A 20,286-nucleotide genomic window follows, 5' to 3' on the forward strand; every position below is an offset into this window, starting at 1 on the left:
CTATCCCCCCCCCCCACGCAGTCGGACATGTACCAATGAGAAAAGGCATGAGTACATCTCTGACTACCTGTTTAAGAGATTGTCTGCCAGAGTGCGGGTTGCGCTGGACCAAGCTGAGCTGGGATACGAGGCACTGGAGCGAATTGGTGCAGGTCGAGCGTTTTTGCTGATTGAGACAAGTTGGACAATTGCCAGTGGCGACCAGCTCATGAGCTAAGTGTGCAGTGCAGTCCCCAGCATGTCTCACAGATCCCAATACACTCGCACCACAACACCGACATTCCACTGACCATCTTACTCATCCCCCCCCACCCCCTTCACAATATTTGGTCCGAGGAGCCCCGAGTGGTTGCGTGACGTCAGGGAGGATTCATCCCCACACGCCGTTCTGTTTCGTTCTACTCAGTTGCTCTCGTCTCCTTCTTCCTGGATTGAATGATGGTGCCGCCTGTCCATTGTCCAAGTAAGTCGTATAAGAGGGAAACACATATTAGGGGTAAGTCTGCTCTTCCATGTCTTTGCTTGCTTGTAAATACATGCTTGGTTAATTGTTTGATGATTGCCGATGGTGCAAATAAAGATGGTTGTTGCTTTGTAAGTACGTGCTTCATAATTATCGCCTCCACAGAATGTACACAGGAATCCACCAGCACACACATCAATACACAGACCCTCCATTTATAATGAAGATCCATTTCCAGTAAACACAAATGATACCCTTCCGGTTTCATTAATTGATCATTAAGAAAAAAAAACATTACCCATTATTTCTTATTTTCATTATTTCACACAACTTCCAATGTTACAGGAACCTGTTTCCATGAAAATCAACCAAACTTAAATAAGAGATTCCAATGACATATAAAACCCTTCTCACATGACGTAATCAAACTCTTAGCACAATAACCCCTTTCTAACATCATGGAATACTGTTACCAATTTGGAAGCCTTTTGTACACAGACAGTCAGCAGTCCCATAGTTCAGTTATTTCGTTAAGTATATGTGGATAGTTAGAATCCCTCCCCTATGTATCATGGGTTAATTTCATGTGTGTACTGCGGGTGTCTTTTATAGTCAGATTTTTTACATCTTTAAATCTGCCATCACCAACAAAACCCTCACTTCACTCCTCCTCCCACTCTGCGGGTGAACAAGCGCTTCACCCGCCCAACCTTCACTTCACACCACGGCGCCATACCGCACGTGTTTCTGACTACGGACGTAGGCGGAGCCCCCTCACCTCGGAGCACTGACTCCGTCCCATCAAAAAAGAATGTCTCCCCTGTCGACACTGCGGAAGGCAAAAGAACCTCTCTCGGGGGAGGAGCACCGAGACGCCAACATGCCACTCCTGCAATCACGGCTGCCCACCATGACACGCGAAACCCCTCATCCAATCCGGAGGCGAGTTACCAGAGAAACGGATCCCTCCACCCCGTACAGGAGGGGGGGAGGGGATAAAAAGAATCGCGAGGCTCTCAAAGACGAGTGGGGGTCCTTTTTCGGTCGTGCCTTGGACATCTTGGTTCCCGTCTTCGTTCCCTGGTCGTCGTCGTCGTCGTTCGTTGGAGGCTGGTCGTCCATAGGATCCTGGTTGTGGGTTTAACTACCACCGTGGTGGTTTGTGTGCGCTCGTTGGATTGTGGTTCGTGTGGAGTGCTCGAGCTGGGGACCCCGATCCCTTTGACGGACTCCGAGCTCACAAGTGCGGGTCGGCCAGACCGCACGAGGCAGCCAGGTACCCGACCAAACTCTAATCCAGCTTGCCTATCCTCCTTGGCTGGAGGGTCTGAATAAAGGCCAGTTGGCTCCATTTATTTTGGGTGTGTGTGTCTGTCTGTGGCCAGTCTTATAAGTAGAATCGCATAAGTGCCTTGCTTATTATACATTGCAATTTGGTCGGATGAACTTGTCTGTGTCTCCCTTCCTGATTATTGTGAATAAACCCCGTGTTAAATGTACCAGCTTGTTTTCTGTGCTTTCTCTCATTGGCCTAGCATGGTTCGGGTTTGAGTTATAGATTGTGCCGTAGATTGTTATTTGGACCGGCGCGGCTTTGGTAATTCCCGCTCGGTTACGCCGGATCCGAGTCGGTAACAGCGACTCGGTTCAGACAAAGCTGGCCGAGGGTGTGGCTTCAACGGTAGTTAGACCGTGCAGCTAATTAGGTAAATTGGAATCAATTCCGGGTGTTCGGTGGGAGACGGCCCTACTGCTCCATCTAGCGGTCGTTCCCCGCCCTGAACCCGGCACCACAACAATACATCTTCTTAACATGAACCACAAAATCATCCTTTACAGAAAAAATTCTCGCAAATCTAATAAGCTGAGATGAAAACACATTGTAGCCGATCCTAACTGGTCCATTACTAGATGGAAGCATATACAAGACAACAGGAAAACTAAAATGGTCAACTTTATGATACACATTTCCACAACAAAAATTATTTCCAACTTCCATCATTTCCATTTATCTTCATTAAATATTTCCAATTTTTTTTATATTTCGTCATTGTGGGGAATTTTCTCATTATGGGAAATAATTATTTCCAATTATTTCCAATATCTGTATGAACAGATAGGCTTGATTTGTACAACAATTATTTCCAACTCTGACTTGCATCCAGATATGTAACTACACAATCATCATGACTACTCTTATCTGCCATTAGGCTTTCTGGATAAATTATATGAATCAGCTGATCAAAAAACTTGTAATTAATCACACAAATATCATCAATATAAAAACATGTAGAAGATAATATTTTAGATAAACCAAACTTCTCCTTCGTCAACTTCTGCAAAAATGAAAACTCACAAAAACCAGGAAAATGACCACTCATAGGGGGCTGCAGTTTCCTCCCATTGGAATGACTTTTATTTGTTGAAATAATTTCCCACCAAAAGAAACAAAAGTGTTCAATAAAATAAAATCAACAGCATCTTTAAAAAAAAAGAAAATTAATTTAAAAATGTTGAACAACTCTACATGCTCTCAATCCATCAAATACAACTTTATAAAATCTTTTCGAATGCCCTTCTCCATTATGTCTGCTACATTAGCCACATACCTGACTCAGCAACATCGGCAATTTTCACTCCCTGTTCTTGTGCCATGAAACCAAGCACAGAGAAAATGGCAAAACCAGAGAGAAAGCTTGTCCCGCTGTTCATGACCGATAAGATAAGGCAGTATCTGCAACAATAACTTCTTGATTACCATATATCCTCCACCATTTGCAACATTATATATACCTGTTGGTTAGTTAAAATATTTTAAACTTGCTTTGGTATACATGGAGTAAACAAAAACAGGGTTAATGTGTATATAAAAAGAAAAAAAAAGAAATCACAGGTTAGGATGGGGGATTTCTTTTTTATAGTTTTTGTATAATGTAGAGGCTTGTGGAAGAGCTAGAACACAGAACAGATCAGGACATACAGATCAAAAGGAATAGTGGAAAGAGCAAGAGAGAGAGAGAGAGAGAGAGAGACAGAGAGAAAACATACTAGCAGCAGGGTTGAGGGACAAAATAGAGAGAACTTGGAAAAATAAGGGATGTGGGGAAGAATGATGGCTTATGGAGACACAGGGGGTAAACAAGATGGCTCCTACTTCCACCTCCTCCTTTGAGGAACAGAACAGGCAGATTTGTTAGTGATGAAAGTGAGATGGTAAGCTTATTGAAGTTATTTTGCTTCAACATATGCAAGAGCAGACAGGGAAATTACCAGTCACTGAGAGAACTGATTGAGGAGGTGAGGAAGGACGTTTAGAGGAGTTCCAGGTACAACTGGAGGAAGCAAATAAACAAAAAAGAAAGCTAAGAGAAGATAAAGCCCTGAGGCCAGATAATATGCACTTGAGAGTATTATGGGAGATTGCTGAACAAATAAGCTTGATGTTGCCAATAACTTTACAGCTCATTGGAATCAGGGCAGATACCAGAGTATTGGAGAGTCACTCAGAGAACTATGGACCTGGGAATTTAACTTCAGTTGGGGAGAACATGTTGGAGACATTAATTATGGATCAAATGGGGGAAACATTTGGGATAAATTTAAACTAATTAAGGCAGTCAGCATGGATATACTAAACGGAGGTCATGTTTAGCAAATTTGCTGGAGTTTTCTGAAGCAGTTTCTGATTGGGTGGATGAGGGAAATGGAGCAGATGCCTTTCAGAAAGTGTTTGAATAGGCACCACAAAGAAGGCTTTTAGCTTAGGATAGGGTTTTGCAGAGTGGCTCGTAGAGTCGCTAAGTGGAGTGAAAACTGGCATAGTGATGGTAAGTACTGAATAGTTTTAAATCCTCCATGAATGTCTTCAGCCACAAACTCCAATTTATTTTGAGTAGTACAGACAGAGTAACAGCATTAGCCTTTTATATGGACTGTACGGAGTAGTGGCAAATTCAAAAATTAAAATATTTCTTAACAGCAAAGATATCGCAGCACATCCTCAGTTCAAATTGGTATCTTGGTTCATTTTACACAATGAAAGTACTGAGAGTAGGGGAATTTTGTTTGACCTGGGACTATCCCATTTCCCCCATTAGTGGGGCAACTTAGCTAAATATAGCATAACAATTGTGAATTTTGTGAGGAAAGCACCAAATTTGGCACACTAGTAGCCTAACATATTATGAACAGGTTTGGATGTTGGGCCATCTCAAATTCAGCCGCTGATGGCTGTGGCAGCCATTTTCCACTGCCATCAAAACTTTTGAGATGGCCCAATATCCAAATCTGTTCATAATATGATAGGCTACTGGTGTGCCAAATTTGGTGCTTTCCTCACAAAATGCACAATTGTTATGCTAAGTTGCCCCACTACATTGACTTTAATGTTAACTCGGGGGAAAACTATTTGACCCTGTCAATAAAAAGGAGTGAATTTTTTCTCACAAACAGATCTCTTCTGGCACCAATTTCTCCTTCTCCTCCCCCACCTTTTCCACTCATCCTGCACCAGCTTCTCCGCATTAAATTGTTTCTGGGACCAAGCTCTTCCATGAGCCTCGACTATGCATCAAAAACTTTTTTTAACCTTCCTCCATTTTACTTTACCCCCCCCACCCCACCGCTCACCCCTGACCACCCACCCTCCACCCTCTTTCTCTTACCTATTTATACCCTCATTTGAACAGAGATTCCTTATACAGTGAAATCCCTACCTATAGATACACCCTGGAAGAGTATATACAGCAAAATAAAAACCTGTTTACCCTCCCTCCTTTGCAGTTTATGTTTTTTTGTGAAAAATAACTCCTAAAGCACAATCCTTGGCACTTGCTTGTGGAGTTGACAATCCTGCCAAAAAAAAAAACAAGCAAAAAAAACTTCTAAAGCCATGTCAGCAGAGTGATGCTGCAGATTGCAGTGTAGCAGCTGACACTGTATTAGGCAGTGGGTGGTTTTACTTCTTTTTTTTCAGACAGCAACTGAGCTGGTTTGCCACTTAATTGAATGCTTATAGTTATCATCCCAGCTTCAACAGAAAGTTCTTGTCGAGAGATTCTGGAACTTATCACATTTTGGTTGGAAAACGTAGGCGAAAACCCGTAAGAGGTACTCGGTGTGCTTTCCTTCCCTCCCACCGACAGCACTTGAGGTGGAAAAGTAGTAGGACCATACCAACATTCTTCTGGAAAGATCGATGCCCCTGCCCACTCTCAATTCTATTTAAACTGTGGAGGTCAAGATTTGGCAAACACTTATCAACTCCCGTATCTGCTGTGATGGTGATTTTTGAAGAAATGCCAACAGACAGGAAAGCCATGTTGGAATTACTTATGAATACTCAAAAGTGTGTAGTACCTTAATTAGTTGACATATTAATTGTTTTCCTTTTTCATCACAGCATGTTTGAAAATTCAAATTATATCATGGATGACTTACTTTTGTAGGACAATTATGGCTTAGAATCAAAACATGCTATTCTCTATACTGATGTATATTTCAAACTGGATTGAGTGAATTCAGCCATCGATCATCTCAACGTAAACTTTCATTTACTTTTTTTAAATATAATGCTATACAAACAACTCTATTGTATGAAGATGAAGTAATGTATATCCTCATTTTCACAGCAAAACCTTGCAGAATTCATGAACGAAAATTATGTTGTTTGTGAAACTCGGAGTGAGTTTATGGATAAAGTTGAGGACTTTTAAAAGACCTTGACACAGAAACTGACATGTTTTCATCATTCATGTCAGAGTTTTCGGTTCCACTCGAAGAACTGCCATCCAGCAGGGGCGACCTATTTAATTTAATTGGTGATATTCAAAACCATCATGTGGTGGGGGGGGGGGGCTATTAAATGATGATTATCAATATTGCCATTAATATTCATCTTGGTTTTGGTAAGAATTCTGTTCGTAAAAGAAACTTGTGTATGTCCAGCTTGGCAAGACTTTCAAATAGGCTTCAGTTTGCCTTGTAGTTAAAGATTCCCTCCCACCCATCTTGAATAACCAACATTCCAGAAACTATGACAGGTGAGTGATTTGTATACTGTAAAAGCATATCTATGTGTAGTTACTTGGTTATGCCTGGTGTTGGCTTAGCAGTTAGGGTGGTGGCTTGGGATCCTAGGGTCCTGAGTTCGAGCCCCGTTGGCCACTGAATTAACATTATGGGATTGACTCAGCCTGTCATCCTTCTGAGGTTAGCGAAATGAGCACCAGTATACTGGTAATAGGGGCACTGCATCAGCGGCATAGCCGAGCCCATAACCAGCAGCTAAAAAGGCAGCACACGATGGGAATTTGGTTATACTGGTCGGTTTGCCATTGCATTAAAATTAATTATATATTTTTCCTTCCCAGCTTTGAAGAAAACTCAGCGTTGGTGGCTGATTACTTTCAGGAAGTTGAATTCATGGCAATGTTTCACACAAATGAGCCAAACATTTTAAACTGTATACCCGAGCTCTTGTTTCGAGATTTCCCTGAGGGAAAAGGATCATTTTACTTGCTCTCCCTCATTCCAATATCCCTCCTTACAAACTCACTTGACTGCATTCCAGAGAAAAATATCGGTGCAATTGGTGTTTTTGCAACACTGACCTGTGAGGTCAGCTCCCTCTGGAGTACATTCTACCAACACACACTTTCACAATATTGCTATTGCTAATGTGTTCAGAATTTTAAATGTAGATGTATTATAAACATTTATTTTAAAAAGGGAGGGTCACTATATAATAGATATCCTCTTTATCTCTTTGCTGATGACCTCACCCTCTGTCGGACTATCTGTCATCCATCAGATCGGCAAGCAGCAGCCTCTTCACTCTCTGCAGATCTGGATAAAATCACAAGCTGGTCCAACACATGGAACATGTCTTTCAATCCTAACAAATCTCACACTCTCTCTGTCTCAGAAAGGACCATCTGGAACCCCCCTCTCTCCCATTTACTTTCTCAGCAATCCTCTTGAACAAGTCCTTCCATTCAAGCTTCTGGGTGTCACTATTGCCATGATCTTTCCTGGGAAAGCCACATTTCCAAGCTAGTCTCCAAAGCCAGTCACCGACTGGGCTTCCTCCGTTGTGCAAAAGTTCTTCCTTGGCACACCCAACCTCCTGACCACATACAAAGCTTTTGTCCACAGCCTGATGGAGTAGTGCTCTCCCCTGTGGGTTGGTGCTCCTGCCTCTCACCTTTCTTGGCTTCATGCTGTGGGAACCAAGGCATTTAGGATCATTGGTATCTCCCAAGATAAGGCTGAGTCTTTGGGTCTCTCACTCTCTCACCACAGGAAGGTCAGTGGTCTTTCTATCTTCTACCGTCTCCTCTCCGACCTCCCCCCCCTACCCACCCCTTGCTCTGTCTGAGATATGTCCCTCCCCATATTTCCATTGGGCGCTCAAGGTCTGCCAGCAACCCCCTTCTAGTAAAACTACCAAAATCAAGAATCATTGCTCACCTTCATTCTTTGATTCTTCTCTTTTTTTTTCCCGCATTTGGAACAAACTCCCACACTCTCTTCAATCCCTCTCTTTCCTCCGGGTCTTCAAAACAGCTGTTCAGCACCATCTCTTATCTTCCCCCATCTAAAACCACAATCTTTTCTACCCCCACAAATCCACCCCAAACTCACCTCCTTCACATTCTCTGCTTTCCTTCCTGAAAGTCCCTGTAGTGTCCATCTTGTTTACCCTGTGTACCTTGCCCCATCCCTCTCCCTTTCACAGATCTCCTCGTGTCTCTGTTCCCCACTGTTTTTTTCTTTCCTCTCCCACCCCTCTTGTCTCCTGCTCCTCTTGTTGTACGATTTGTGTGTAAACTCTCATTACAAGCCTCATTATTGTCTACCAAAAAAAAAAGATATGAACAGTGAGATGCCATTTGAAAGTGAGAATACATGAAATTGTGGTAAAAGTGATGGGAAGGGCTTTTGTATGTGTAGACTTTTGTATGTGTAGACTTTTGTATATGTAGACTTTTGCATGTGTAGACTTTTGTATGTGTAGACTTTTGTGTGTGTAGACTTTTGTATGTGTAGACTTTTGTGTGTGTAGACTTTTGTATGTGTAGACTTTTGTATGTGTAGACTTTTGTATGTGTAGACTTTTGTATGTGTAGACTTTTGTATGTGTAGACTTTTGTATGTGTAGACTTTTGTGTGTGTAGACTTTTGTATATGTAGACTTTTGTATGTGTAGAATTTTGTGTGTGTAGACTTTTGTGTGTGAAGACTTTTTTACGTGTCGACTTTTGTGTGTGTAGACTTTTGTGTGTGTAGACTTTTGTGTGTGTAGACTTTTGTGTGTGTAGACTTTTTTACGTGTCGACTTTTGTATGTGTAGACTTTTGTGTGTGTAGACTTTTGTGTGTGTAGACTTTTGTATGTGTCGACTTTTGTGTGTGTAGACTTTTGTGTGTCGACTTTTGTATGTGTAGACTTTTGTATGCGTAGACTTTTGCGTGTGTAGACTTTTGTGTGTGTAGACTTTTGTGTGTGTAGACTTTTGTATGTGTAGACTTTTGTATGTGTAGACTTTTGTATGTGTAGACTTTTGTGTGTAGACTTTTGTATGTGTAGACTTTTGTGTGTGTAGACTTTTGTATGTGTAGACGTTTGTGTGTGTAGACTTTTGTATGTGTCGACTTTTGTACGTGTAGACTTTTGTACGTGTAGACTTTTGTACGTGTAGACTTTTGCGTGTGTAGACTTTTGCATGTGTAGACTTTTGCATGTGTAGACTTTTGTGCGTGTAGACTTTTGTATGTATAGACTTTTGTATGTGTAGACTTTTGTATGTGTAGACTTTTGTATGTGCAGACTTTTGCGTGTGTAGACTTTTGCATGTGTAGACGTTTGTGCGTGTAGACTTTTGTATGTGTAGACTTTTGTATGTGTAGACTTTTGTATGTGTAGACTTTTGTGTGTGTAGACTTTTGTATGTGTATACTTTTATGCGTGTAGACTTTTGTGGGTGTAGACTTTTGTGTGTGTAGACTTTTGTATGTGTAGACTTTTGTGGGTGTAGACTTTTGTGTGTGTAGACTTTTGTATGTGTAGACTTTTGTATGTGTAGACTTTTGTGTGTGTAGACTTTTGTATGTGTAGACTTTTGTATGTGTAGACTTTTGTATGTGTAGACTTTTGTGTGTGTAGACTTTTGCATGTGTAGACTTTTGTGTGTGTAGACTTTTGTATGTGTAGACTTTTGTGTGTGTAGACTTTTGTATGTGTAGACTTTTGTGTGTGTAGACTGTTGTATGTGTAGACTTTTGTATGTGTAGACTTTTGTGTGTATGGGGTGTATGGGATGGACGTAGAGGGACATATGGGGCCTTGATCGTCTGACTCAGGGGAGTCCCGGTTTACCCTGTGGATCTAGGACTTGCCCAAATCGAGGGATTCAAACAATTATTCACTATTTACAGTTATAATGCTGTAATTAAACAGAAAAGTATTTCAACAACACACATCATACAACTATACAATGTGTTGTCTCTCTTGTATTTGAGAAAAGCCTCCACTTATGCTTCTATCTCTTCCTGAAAGCAGTTTGTAGATTGCTTTGCCGCCAAATTTGCTTTCGGACGCCTCTTCCTATCCCTAATCTGATTGGTTGCCGAGAACAGAAACGGCTCCTCTGGATTTCCTCAACCTTAAGGAAATCCCGACTTGAGGATCTCCTTAAGGAGATTGTTTATGCTTTATTTATGCAACAGCCCTCAAGGAAATCCTTCGCTAAGGAATCACAGTGTACCTTAAGAGGAATCTTTCCTTGAAGATGAGGGAATTTTATGCAACCGGGCCAAAGTCCTCAACCTCTGAAGGAAAGTATTTAACTTCTCTTCGAAGGTTGAGATATGACAGATAGATGACAAACATTGTCTTTTAAAATGGTTGTACTATGGGATGGTTAAGCATCGCGCCTGACCAGATTCAATGAAAAAACAGCCAACAAAATGTTTTTCTTTGTAAAAAATCAATTTTCGGCCAATTTTCTCCTCGCCCCATTTTCTGAAACAGAGTCTTAAACCATCTTAGCGACTTTGAAAAATGAAATTAGATGTCGACTTCGAGTGAAGATAAAGCTGTGAAAGAGGTAGAAAGTGTGAACCTTACAAAAGAGGCTGATGAATTAAGCCCAAGAACTATATGGAGTGAACAAAATGATGACGATTTGATTTTAAAGCTCTTAAAGCTTTTAAAGATTTTAAAGATTTAAAAGATTGAAAGGACACACAGACAGACAGACTTTCTAGTGGAGAGAACATATATATGTATATATATATATATATATATATATACATACATATATATATATATATATATATATATATACACATACATACATATATATATATATATATACATACATATATATATATATATATATATATATATATATATGTTGTCGCAGGTCTGGCGGTTCAGGTTTCTCCCCCCAACCCAATTGTGGTGGATGGGCGGCTACCATCAGCCAGCCTGGCTGAATAGCCAATTGGTTTTTCTTAGGAGGTGGACACGTTGATCCTCAGAGATTATAATGCGTACGGGAGGGGTAGGGCGCAGCACTGGCAGAGCGACAGAAGCACATGGGGGTTAATACTCAAACTCAACAACAAATACATGGACATCGCAACTTAAAATAAACGCAGGGATCTAATGTCAATATAAATATTTACAAGGGTAATTCAAAATGTAATAATAATAACATGAAGTAAAGTAAACCTAAAGTTGAGGCATGTCTACACACAGATTCCAATACAGACAAGGGGGGAAATTGAATAAAAGAAAAGCAAATCCGCCCATTGTTCTGGCACTTAGCTTGGTCCAGAGATGGTCTTTATTGAACTTGGAATTGAGGAATTTCGTCCTGCATGTGCAGACGCACCCAAAATGTCGCCAAGCCGTTCTCTTGCAGCAGGAAACGTAGTCAGGCAATTCATGAGGCGATATTCAACGCCAAGGCTCAGAGACCGCCGTGCAGCCTCCTCATCGATCGTCCTCACCAACACCGTGGCTTTTCAGAATGGCGCCATCTCTTCAGTGATATATATATATATATATATATATATATATATATATATATATATATATATATATATATATATATATATATATATATGTATGTATATGTATGTATATATATATATATATATATATATATATATATATATATATATATATATATATATATATATATGAGGCTTCGAGGTCAGTCTCTCACACCCCAACCAAGAGCCAATGACCAGCGTCTGGCTCCACCATGCGAGCCAATTTGCCTCAGCATGAACACGAGAACCACGCCGTCTTCTTCATGCGTCGAAGGAAAGCTGTTTTGTCATGCCGAGAGGAGAGCAAAGCGAGATCCTCCATCCTAGCCACGTTCTTCTCTCAACCGCATACATCTCTCACACCGAACTCATGCGTTCACTCCCGATCTCCCTTCGACGTCACACCAAACAACCATCCACCTCTGGGGCATGGCTTGCTTCTGGTTATGGTTGTTGTTGGTATAAAAACGCAACTCCTTCATGGTTGGCTTGTAAATGCAACAACGTAAGAATAGGTCACAGGGGGCAATCACATACTGGGGGACATTGTCCTTAATCTGTATATAATGAATGAACATCCTCATTCAGAGGAATAAGATAGTTTAGGTTCTTGATAAAACCTTTTTCCCCACCCGTAACATTTTTGAATATCGAAAGGCATGATTCATTGCCATTTATGATCGAACAATTTGGCTTAAAATGATTTTTGGAGAGGAATGTTTCTCACTCTTTATATAATTTTTATCAATTATGTTTAAAAATTATTTTTGGAGATGACTTTTTCTCAGTATTTATATGGAAAAAGATGGTTTAAATTTCTTTTTTACAACTATGAATAAGTAAATAAAATAATATATGGTTATGTAGTTATGAAGGTGATATGATTACATTAAGTTAAAGTGTGTCTAAGGTAAAGTTTCCCAGAACTGTCATTTTCACTCTACTATATTAAACAAGAGCGAGAATTCCTTTGCAATACATGTCCCCTACCGTTCCCAATGAATGTTTGGGATATAAAAATCAATTCGCGTTTAATGCACGCTCGAGCCGATACCAGATCCAAAATGAAGAGGAAGAAACTTTAACCCACCGTGTTTGGGTCTATTCGGCAAATTAAAGTAAAAACTATTTTCATTCACCGACATCTTTTGTAGAGTATAAACCAATAAAGACAACTAGGATAACAAACCGGAGATAAAAATTAGTTTGCTTGAACGCACGCTCGAGCCGATACCGGAACCAAAAATGAAGAATAAGAAACTCTAACTTACTGTGTATCGTTCGTTTCTCGGCTTTGCCTATTTCACATTAAAATAACTCCATGTAAATGCATGAAGCGAAAACATGCGTATGGCTTATGTGCATATATAATACATTGAGGTTATCTACCTAGGATCATTCCAATTGCACTGAGCCATGGACTAACACTTTGGCCTAAGGTCTGAGGCCTGCCGATCTTTGCTGCTTCATGCAATGGTGGTGCATGATTTTAATGGGGTGGAGTCAGGCCAGCTGTCCAGCCAATGTGTGTAAAGCAGTGAGGTGGAGTCTGGGCAGCTGAACACTGACCCATGTATGATATGTAATATTTTGTAAGTTTAAAAACGGCATAACTCTGTGAAAAGTTGACAAAAACATCCGGAAGCTCAAACTTCTTCTGTAACCTATCATAATGAAGCCACGTACCAAGTTTCCGTAAAATACGTTAAAGAATATAGGAAGAAAGTCTGAAAAACCACAGGTGGGACGGACAGACGGACAGAGAGAAAACCTATAGTTCTCTCCGGTGACACTGGTTGGGGACTAAAGGAAATTAAATGTTAAAAAAAAGTATAGTTGTCAAAATAAGAATAATTTTGATCCTTCCTGTGGGCATAAAAGAAGAGTGCTTTTTCTCCTTTTCATATGTGAATGGATGTGTGCTGGAACTCCCATTTTCTAACTACAGAGGTGATTACGATGGCATCTGATACCTAGAGATGTTCAAGATAATAAGGGTTACAGCCAAAATAAATGCAGTTTTTCATCAGAATGGACAGTGACAGCACCACGGGCTGGAGTCTGAAGCCCACCACACACACAAGCAGACTGAATGGAAAAAGACCGTAAGAGACAGCTTAGTCTGAGAAAGTTTTTGATAATTGTGTAATGTGCGGTGGTTGACCATCATCAACAAGGTTTTCAGGTATGTCGGTGATTGTTGTAAAAGTTGAACATGTTCAAATTTCATGATGAGTTGTTGACACCAGTCATGCATCGACATGTAGTGCTGAGGTCGAGGACAATCGCTGACCAATAAAACTTCAGCTTCAGCTTTCGGCCAGAGTGTTATATCATCAACAGCATTTAAAACAATAGTTGTAGCTTATATGAACTTTGAAGCCCAAAAATATATGATGAAATTTGAATGTATTTGCCTGAGCTTGACCTGTATTTCCTGAAGTACTTGGCAAACCTTCAGAAACAATAAAAATGCCTTTGTAGCTGCATTGTGATTATAAAACTTTCAATGACAAAGTCTCTGCCTTTGAATGACACTGACATATACTGTACCTCCTGCATGTGTGCATATGATATTGTGGGTGTAAATATATATATATATATATATATATATATATATATATATATATATATATATATATATATATATATACATATGATGTATATGGATGTATGGGTGAATATGGGTGTATGTGAAATGTGATGAAATGTGATGTACTACTCATGTGAAATGTTGGAATTATAATTATGATGTCATCGGTCATGTGGTATGGCAGCCATATTGGAAAAAAGAAAAAAACTTTGGATGTCTGTATCTCCAAAACCACTCCATGAAAAAATTGAAACTTGACACATATGAAGTACTCCCCATGGGAAACAAGTGTGATTTTGTTTTGATGACGTCATAGGTGACTTCATGATGGCATCATAATTGCATCGGTCAAATGCTTTATCCGATCAGTATGAAAATTTTGGATGGTCATCTCGGGCTAAATTGTATGGGGGGAAAAAAACATTGATGTCGTCATCGGTCACATGGTTCAGCAGCCATATTGTTTTAAACATAAAAAGCCTGGTGATGGCTCAGTGCCTGCCCCCAATGTTTTCTTCCCTTCTTCACACCCCTTAAGTGAAACAAAGTAAATAAACTGGTGGATGGGATGAATTGGTCAAGCATAGGCATGATGAGCTCAGTGATCTCCTCCATACACGTTATTTATATTCCCTTGTAATAGTAAAAATGATCATTGGCTGAGAATTGCTGCAAAAGATGTTCCATTCCACCCACTGTTCCAAATGCACCCCAGTTTCCCCTATGTTTGCGATTCTATTTTTTAAATGACTTGTGGTTGCAAGGGGAAATTCCTGTTTTATGAAGAGGAGCATACCAAAAGTAGCTTATGAGGAGCATCGTAAAAGTCCTCACTTTCACAATTGTGGACCTTTGGTATGCTCCTTATAAGAAGTCTAATGACGGTTAACAGATGTTCCCAAAGCATTTTAAAAGTATTTCTTAGAGAGCAAATTCCTCATCAAGCATGCCAGTTTAGATTGATAATTTGGGGGAGAGGGAAAGAGAGGGAGGAAGAAGGAGGAGGTGAAAAAATGTTATTAGTTTGCACATGAAAAACAAATCTGAATACAAACTATTTTTAAACCGCCCCATGCTGGTGTGTGTATCCATCTTGTCCACCCCATGCATGCATGTTTTGCATCCTGTTCTTGTCTGTTATGTCCTGATCCGTTCAGTGAACTAGCTCTTCAATAAGCCTCGAATATGTACACAAAAAAAACGAGAAGGGTACTCGGTAGAGCACATACCTCTGCCCCGTAATGCCTGACCTACGAGAACATATCTGGCCCAATACATTTTTTAAGATATCGTGCTATATATCGTTTTGAGCCCTATCTCTCAATGGTGAAGAATCACTTTTAAAATTCTCATAGCCGGATCCGGATCTGGATCTTCACCAAATTCGAATCAATTTGTCATGGTCACACACCCGCCTTATCCACCAAGTTTCATCCGAATCCATCCAAACTTTTTGAGAAATCGTGCTATATATTGTTTTTGGCCAATCTCTCAATGGTGAAGAATCACTTAAAACATTCTAGTAGTTGGATCCGGATCCGGATCTTCACCAAAATCTAATCAGTTCATCCTTGTCACACGAACCTGTCTACCAAATTTCATCTGGATCTGTCCTCAACTTTTTGAGATAACCTGTGCACAAACAAACAAACAAACAAACAGACAGAAAGGGGTGAAAACATAACCTCCTTCACCTTCAGTGGTGGAGGTAACAAACATTTAAATGGTTTGGAAGTCATCCCTGAACAAGCCCAGTTGCTATCCTCATAGTTTCAGTGAAAGGCAGGAGGATGGGAAAGTAGATATTAAATATATAAATAAATCTGCCCTTTTTATAGATCAATTTTTCTCACTGTGAGGCAAAGAAAATAGAGACATGAAATGGTGGAAGTTGAGGGCATCTGTACAATCCATATCTGATAAAGCAAATTTTGAAAAACACCAACAATACACTCAACACATCAAAAAGAACTGTGGCCTGTGCCCCATGCAGTAATAATTAAGCACAGATGTTAATTTTTCAAGTTTGAGAAAGGTTCGAACCTGTAGCAGTTGAAATTATACTTGTTGTAACTTCCCAATGAAGGTAGAACCGCAATGCAAACAGCATACGAGTAAAATATTTGTGTCCCAGCTTCAATCCATACCTGCGCACAGTTGTACATCAACACCATGACATATGCTTGGAAAAGCAGCCAAACATGAAAGGGCACACAATTAAAATAGACTTTAACATATCTATTTTAAAATATGTATCAGCACCTGTGGATCAGCTAAGCGGCTTGTATCAGGGTAGAGGTAGTACTTAATTCCCTCGGCAGCACCAGGGAGGGTCACTCCACGGATAAGGAGGACAACAATCATAAATAGGGGGAAAGTAGCTGTGAAGTAGACGACCTAAAGGGAAGGTGGATGAATGTTTTAATAAAGGCACTTTGGAAATTAGGCAACATATAAGCAATACCAGCACAGAGATGAAACCACGATGATGGAAATAACAAAATGTGGAAAAACTGAAAACTACTTCGTAAAACTCTGCTACATTCCAAAGCTTTAAAAAAACAAAAAAAACAAGAGGCACAATTACATTCATGCAGGTCACTTTAAAATAATGAACTATAATATAATGTAATGTGTTTCCACGAGTAGATATCGAAATATATATATATATATATATATATATATATATATATATATATATATATATATATATATATATATATATATATACATATTGTGAACCATGGTGTGTCCGTGTGTTGGTCTCTCCCGTTTACGGTGGCCACTTCCCACGTTACGTTTGAAAAGCTGCGCATGCAGGCAAAGCTCAACATTCACTTTTTTATTGTCCATTCAAATAATCTTTAAAATGAGCATGAACATCTGGATTCAAGGACATTTAAGCTAGATCTGCATGAAGTGACACACAATTTCAAATAGCCATATTTTGCCTTATTTTTTCGACAATTGCAACCACCGCCGCCCGATGTTGCGCAACCATTTTGTGGTGGGCGGTATGAGTAGCTCAGAGCTTTGGCTCTGAGTGAAACCAGGATTGCAACACAATTAACCTTTTTAAAAGTCAATGAAATAATTAAAATTGATAGATTAACCTCAACTTTTCCCGTCACTGGGGACGGGTACTTTGGCTTCCTTTCGATAGGTCAGATGAATGCATCACGTGCAAGAGATGCAATTTTTCTATTTTGAGGAGGGCGTTTCCATGTAGGGGCGGACATCATTTTCTGATTTCCCTGAAGGTTGGAGAAGTCTCGAATATACAAAGTGTGGGGAAAGAGCCATGCTGCTTTCACAGCAAACAATAACTGAAAAGCTAATGGAACTGGTGCTGCATTATTCTCGCCTTTTCGACCACATCTGGTCATAAAGCTTCCAAGCAGAGTGTATGAAGATGTTTATATTTATTCGTATGCAGCCTCTGGCTGCTTGCCTGCAGCATTTTCTGGGGCATGGCTTTGCTACTGATGCAGTGCCCCTGTTACCAGTTACCTGGTACTCATTTTGCTGATCTCAGAAGGATGGCAGGCTGAGTCAACCCACCTGGTGTTAATTCCACGGCACGACAGGGGCTTGAATTCAAGACCCTAAGATCTTAAGGCAGCCACCTCAGCCATTAAGCCAACACAAAGCTTTATGAAGATACTAATATGGCAAAACATTCTACAGAGGAACCCAAGAAAAAGCCTCGAGATCCTTTCATTTGTATGGCTTATAGAAAGCCGTCAAGTACTTATTTACCTTTCTGCACCTCAAGAAGGAAAATAAGTCTCAATAATGTAAGGACCCACAATGGTCACGAGGATGTTGTTTCTAAGAAACAGAACTAAATGTGGCTCAGATTCCACAATTACAAGACAACTTCTATATTTTGTTAGAATACGTTTGTCTCGTCATTTCAAAACATTATCTTCATGGAAAGTGTCATCCGTCGCATGTGTGTTCAAACAAGTGATGGACTCTGACAAGACAGGCACATTCTTTTAAAATATATAAGTTGTGATGTACCGTACATACCAACTATCACAATCCAAACGGTGCAGCGTCTTACTTGCACATTTAGCATCAAGAACCAACGATGGTATTGTTAATTTTTTTGGGGGGAGGGGGGGGAGGGGAAGTTGGGTGTTGCTTTCATTTTGACATGTGATGACCAACAAAACGGTGGAAAGAAAGTTTTACAACTGATTCAGATGCAAGTAAAATCATGACAGGGCACAAATAAACAACAACAAAACATGCAAACAACGAGAAGAGTGATTAAGAGAATTAGAAGCACGCAGTAGTTCACGCACACCTGTGCCACACGGTGCCAAAATGACAAGGTGCATCAAATTAATGGAATATTTAATTATGAGTAGATTGAACAGGCAAGGTGTTGGAGAGAAAAGATAAAAATCAGAAGTCTTTGAAACTCGACTGCCCCACATCTGTTCACTGTAATGTACCTTTCCCGAAGTCTTCACACCTTTCCAGATACAGAAAAAGACGACGACCCACATAGCAATCATGCATAGAGTCAGGTCCCATTTCAGCTCACCCACTTCATCTATTCCTTTTGTCAAACCGAGCACCTTTCGTCTGCAGACAGTAAGACACGGCAAGGCACGCTACAGCTTCCAAAACAGTCGACTCAAACATGACACGTGGTACGAAATAGAGATTACTGTCAATGTAAAGTGGCGTAAATGAATTGAAAAGCTGCAGCGCTGAAGTCTGAAGGTCTTGCCCATATTTATTGCATCATGGTCCAGACAGCAAGGTCCAGACGGTGTTGCTGGGCATGCGCAGTGAGCGTCGTAGTCCTTACTCCCAGAACTCTATGACGGGCGAGACGTGACGGAGATGGCTTAAGGAGGCGTTGGTGTGGTTGAGGTATTGGGCCGTAAGGTTGCGTCTCAGGATGTCCTCCATGCAGTCATGTGTATTCCACGTGTTGTTGCATGTCGACCAGGGCAGATTGCTGGTGAAGGAGTGCGCCAGGTAGTAGAGCGCCCAGGCGAGGATTATGATGTAGTTCACGCTCATGAAGGACACGATTATGACCGAAGCATATCCAACGCCTGTAGTTGGTGGAAGGGCGACCATTGAGCGATTGCATGTGTCAATATTGAACCACCACCAATTAGCAGCAGGGTGGTGGCATACAAACCAGACTCCCCAAAAATCAGGGAATCCTTACCCTGGACATAGCAATTGCAGAAGCTTCATTTTTGACAGGCGATTTTTAAAAAGCAATACAAGCAAGCATCCATTTATAACCCAAGTTGCAATCAAGGTAAAGTAGACATGCGAGCTGTTCCACTGATTTTGCTGCTTTGGGATGACAGGGAGATTGGCCACCAATGAGCAATGACCCATCTGCTGCACACTTGTAATGATGAGGCCACACATTGCCCCTGCACCAAGCGAGGGAGTAAAAAGGCGCCAAAAGTCGCCCTGCACACTAACCGGTGAGCAATGGGCAGATTTTGGTCCAGCAGCAGATCCCGCCCTGCGCGGTAAACTGTCCCAGCGCCACCTCCAGGAAGAACAAAGGAATGCCACATCCCAGCAGGAAAATGCAGTACGGAATCAAAAATGCACCTGGATAAAGGAAATAAATATCCTTTTTTTAAATCGAATCAAGGGACCATAAGAAGCTCGCGTACAGGTCTCTTGTTTATAAATAAGTCCAAATCCATCACGTGTCATGGTCCTAGCAATACAACCTGTCAACTGTTTTTTTTGTTTTTGTTATCTCGATCAATCGTCCCTTCCTTACAGGACTCCGTAACAAACAACTAACCCTGTAAGCGCACGATCCAAGTTTTTCTTTACAATTTCATCCGTCCAAATAAGTTTTCAAAACTCGAATAAACAACTCATAACAGCGAAAGCGTCCCATTGCACAGACAACAAAACTTTTTATTATTATTATTATTATTATTATTATTATTATTATTATTATTATTATTCTTTAAAGCACTGCAAAATTACTTTTGAGATTACTCATCGAAACAAAAGGACAATACAAAAACAATTCGAAAACTTTATCTCGAGTTTAAAGTGCAGTTGTCGCAGCAGCGAAGTTGGTTTCGCTGCCATCGGGCTATATCGGAGTGGAACTTTCCACTTGCAAAGCAATTTCGCAATTAGTTCGAGTTCAG

At 40.4% G+C, this 20,286-nt stretch overlaps 1 protein-coding gene across 2 annotated transcripts in view; it reads right to left on the minus strand.

The window, feature by feature from the left end:
- LOC147008726 (sodium- and chloride-dependent taurine transporter-like) overlaps window positions 1–20,286 on the minus strand; it is a 61,359-nt gene that overhangs the window by 40,652 nt on the left and 421 nt on the right. For both annotated transcript variants that reach the window (XM_085864064.1, XM_085864063.1), the window contains exons 2-7: window positions 19,589–19,723; window positions 18,948–19,200; window positions 18,586–18,718; window positions 16,382–16,516; window positions 16,163–16,266; window positions 3,073–3,197 (exon numbers count right to left, since the gene is read on the minus strand). In XM_085864064.1, coding sequence (XP_085720190.1) covers window positions 3,073–3,197; window positions 16,163–16,266; window positions 16,382–16,516; window positions 18,586–18,718; window positions 18,948–19,200; window positions 19,589–19,723 — 885 coding nt within the window. The remainder of the gene's footprint in view (window positions 1–3,072; window positions 3,198–16,162; window positions 16,267–16,381; window positions 16,517–18,585; window positions 18,719–18,947; window positions 19,201–19,588; window positions 19,724–20,286) is intronic.

Source organism: Eptatretus burgeri, chromosome 18 (genome assembly GCF_056783735.1).
Source record: "Eptatretus burgeri isolate ZD-2024b chromosome 18, Ebu_testis_v1, whole genome shotgun sequence".
NCBI classification, from domain to species: Eukaryota; Metazoa; Chordata; class Myxini; order Myxiniformes; family Myxinidae; genus Eptatretus; species Eptatretus burgeri.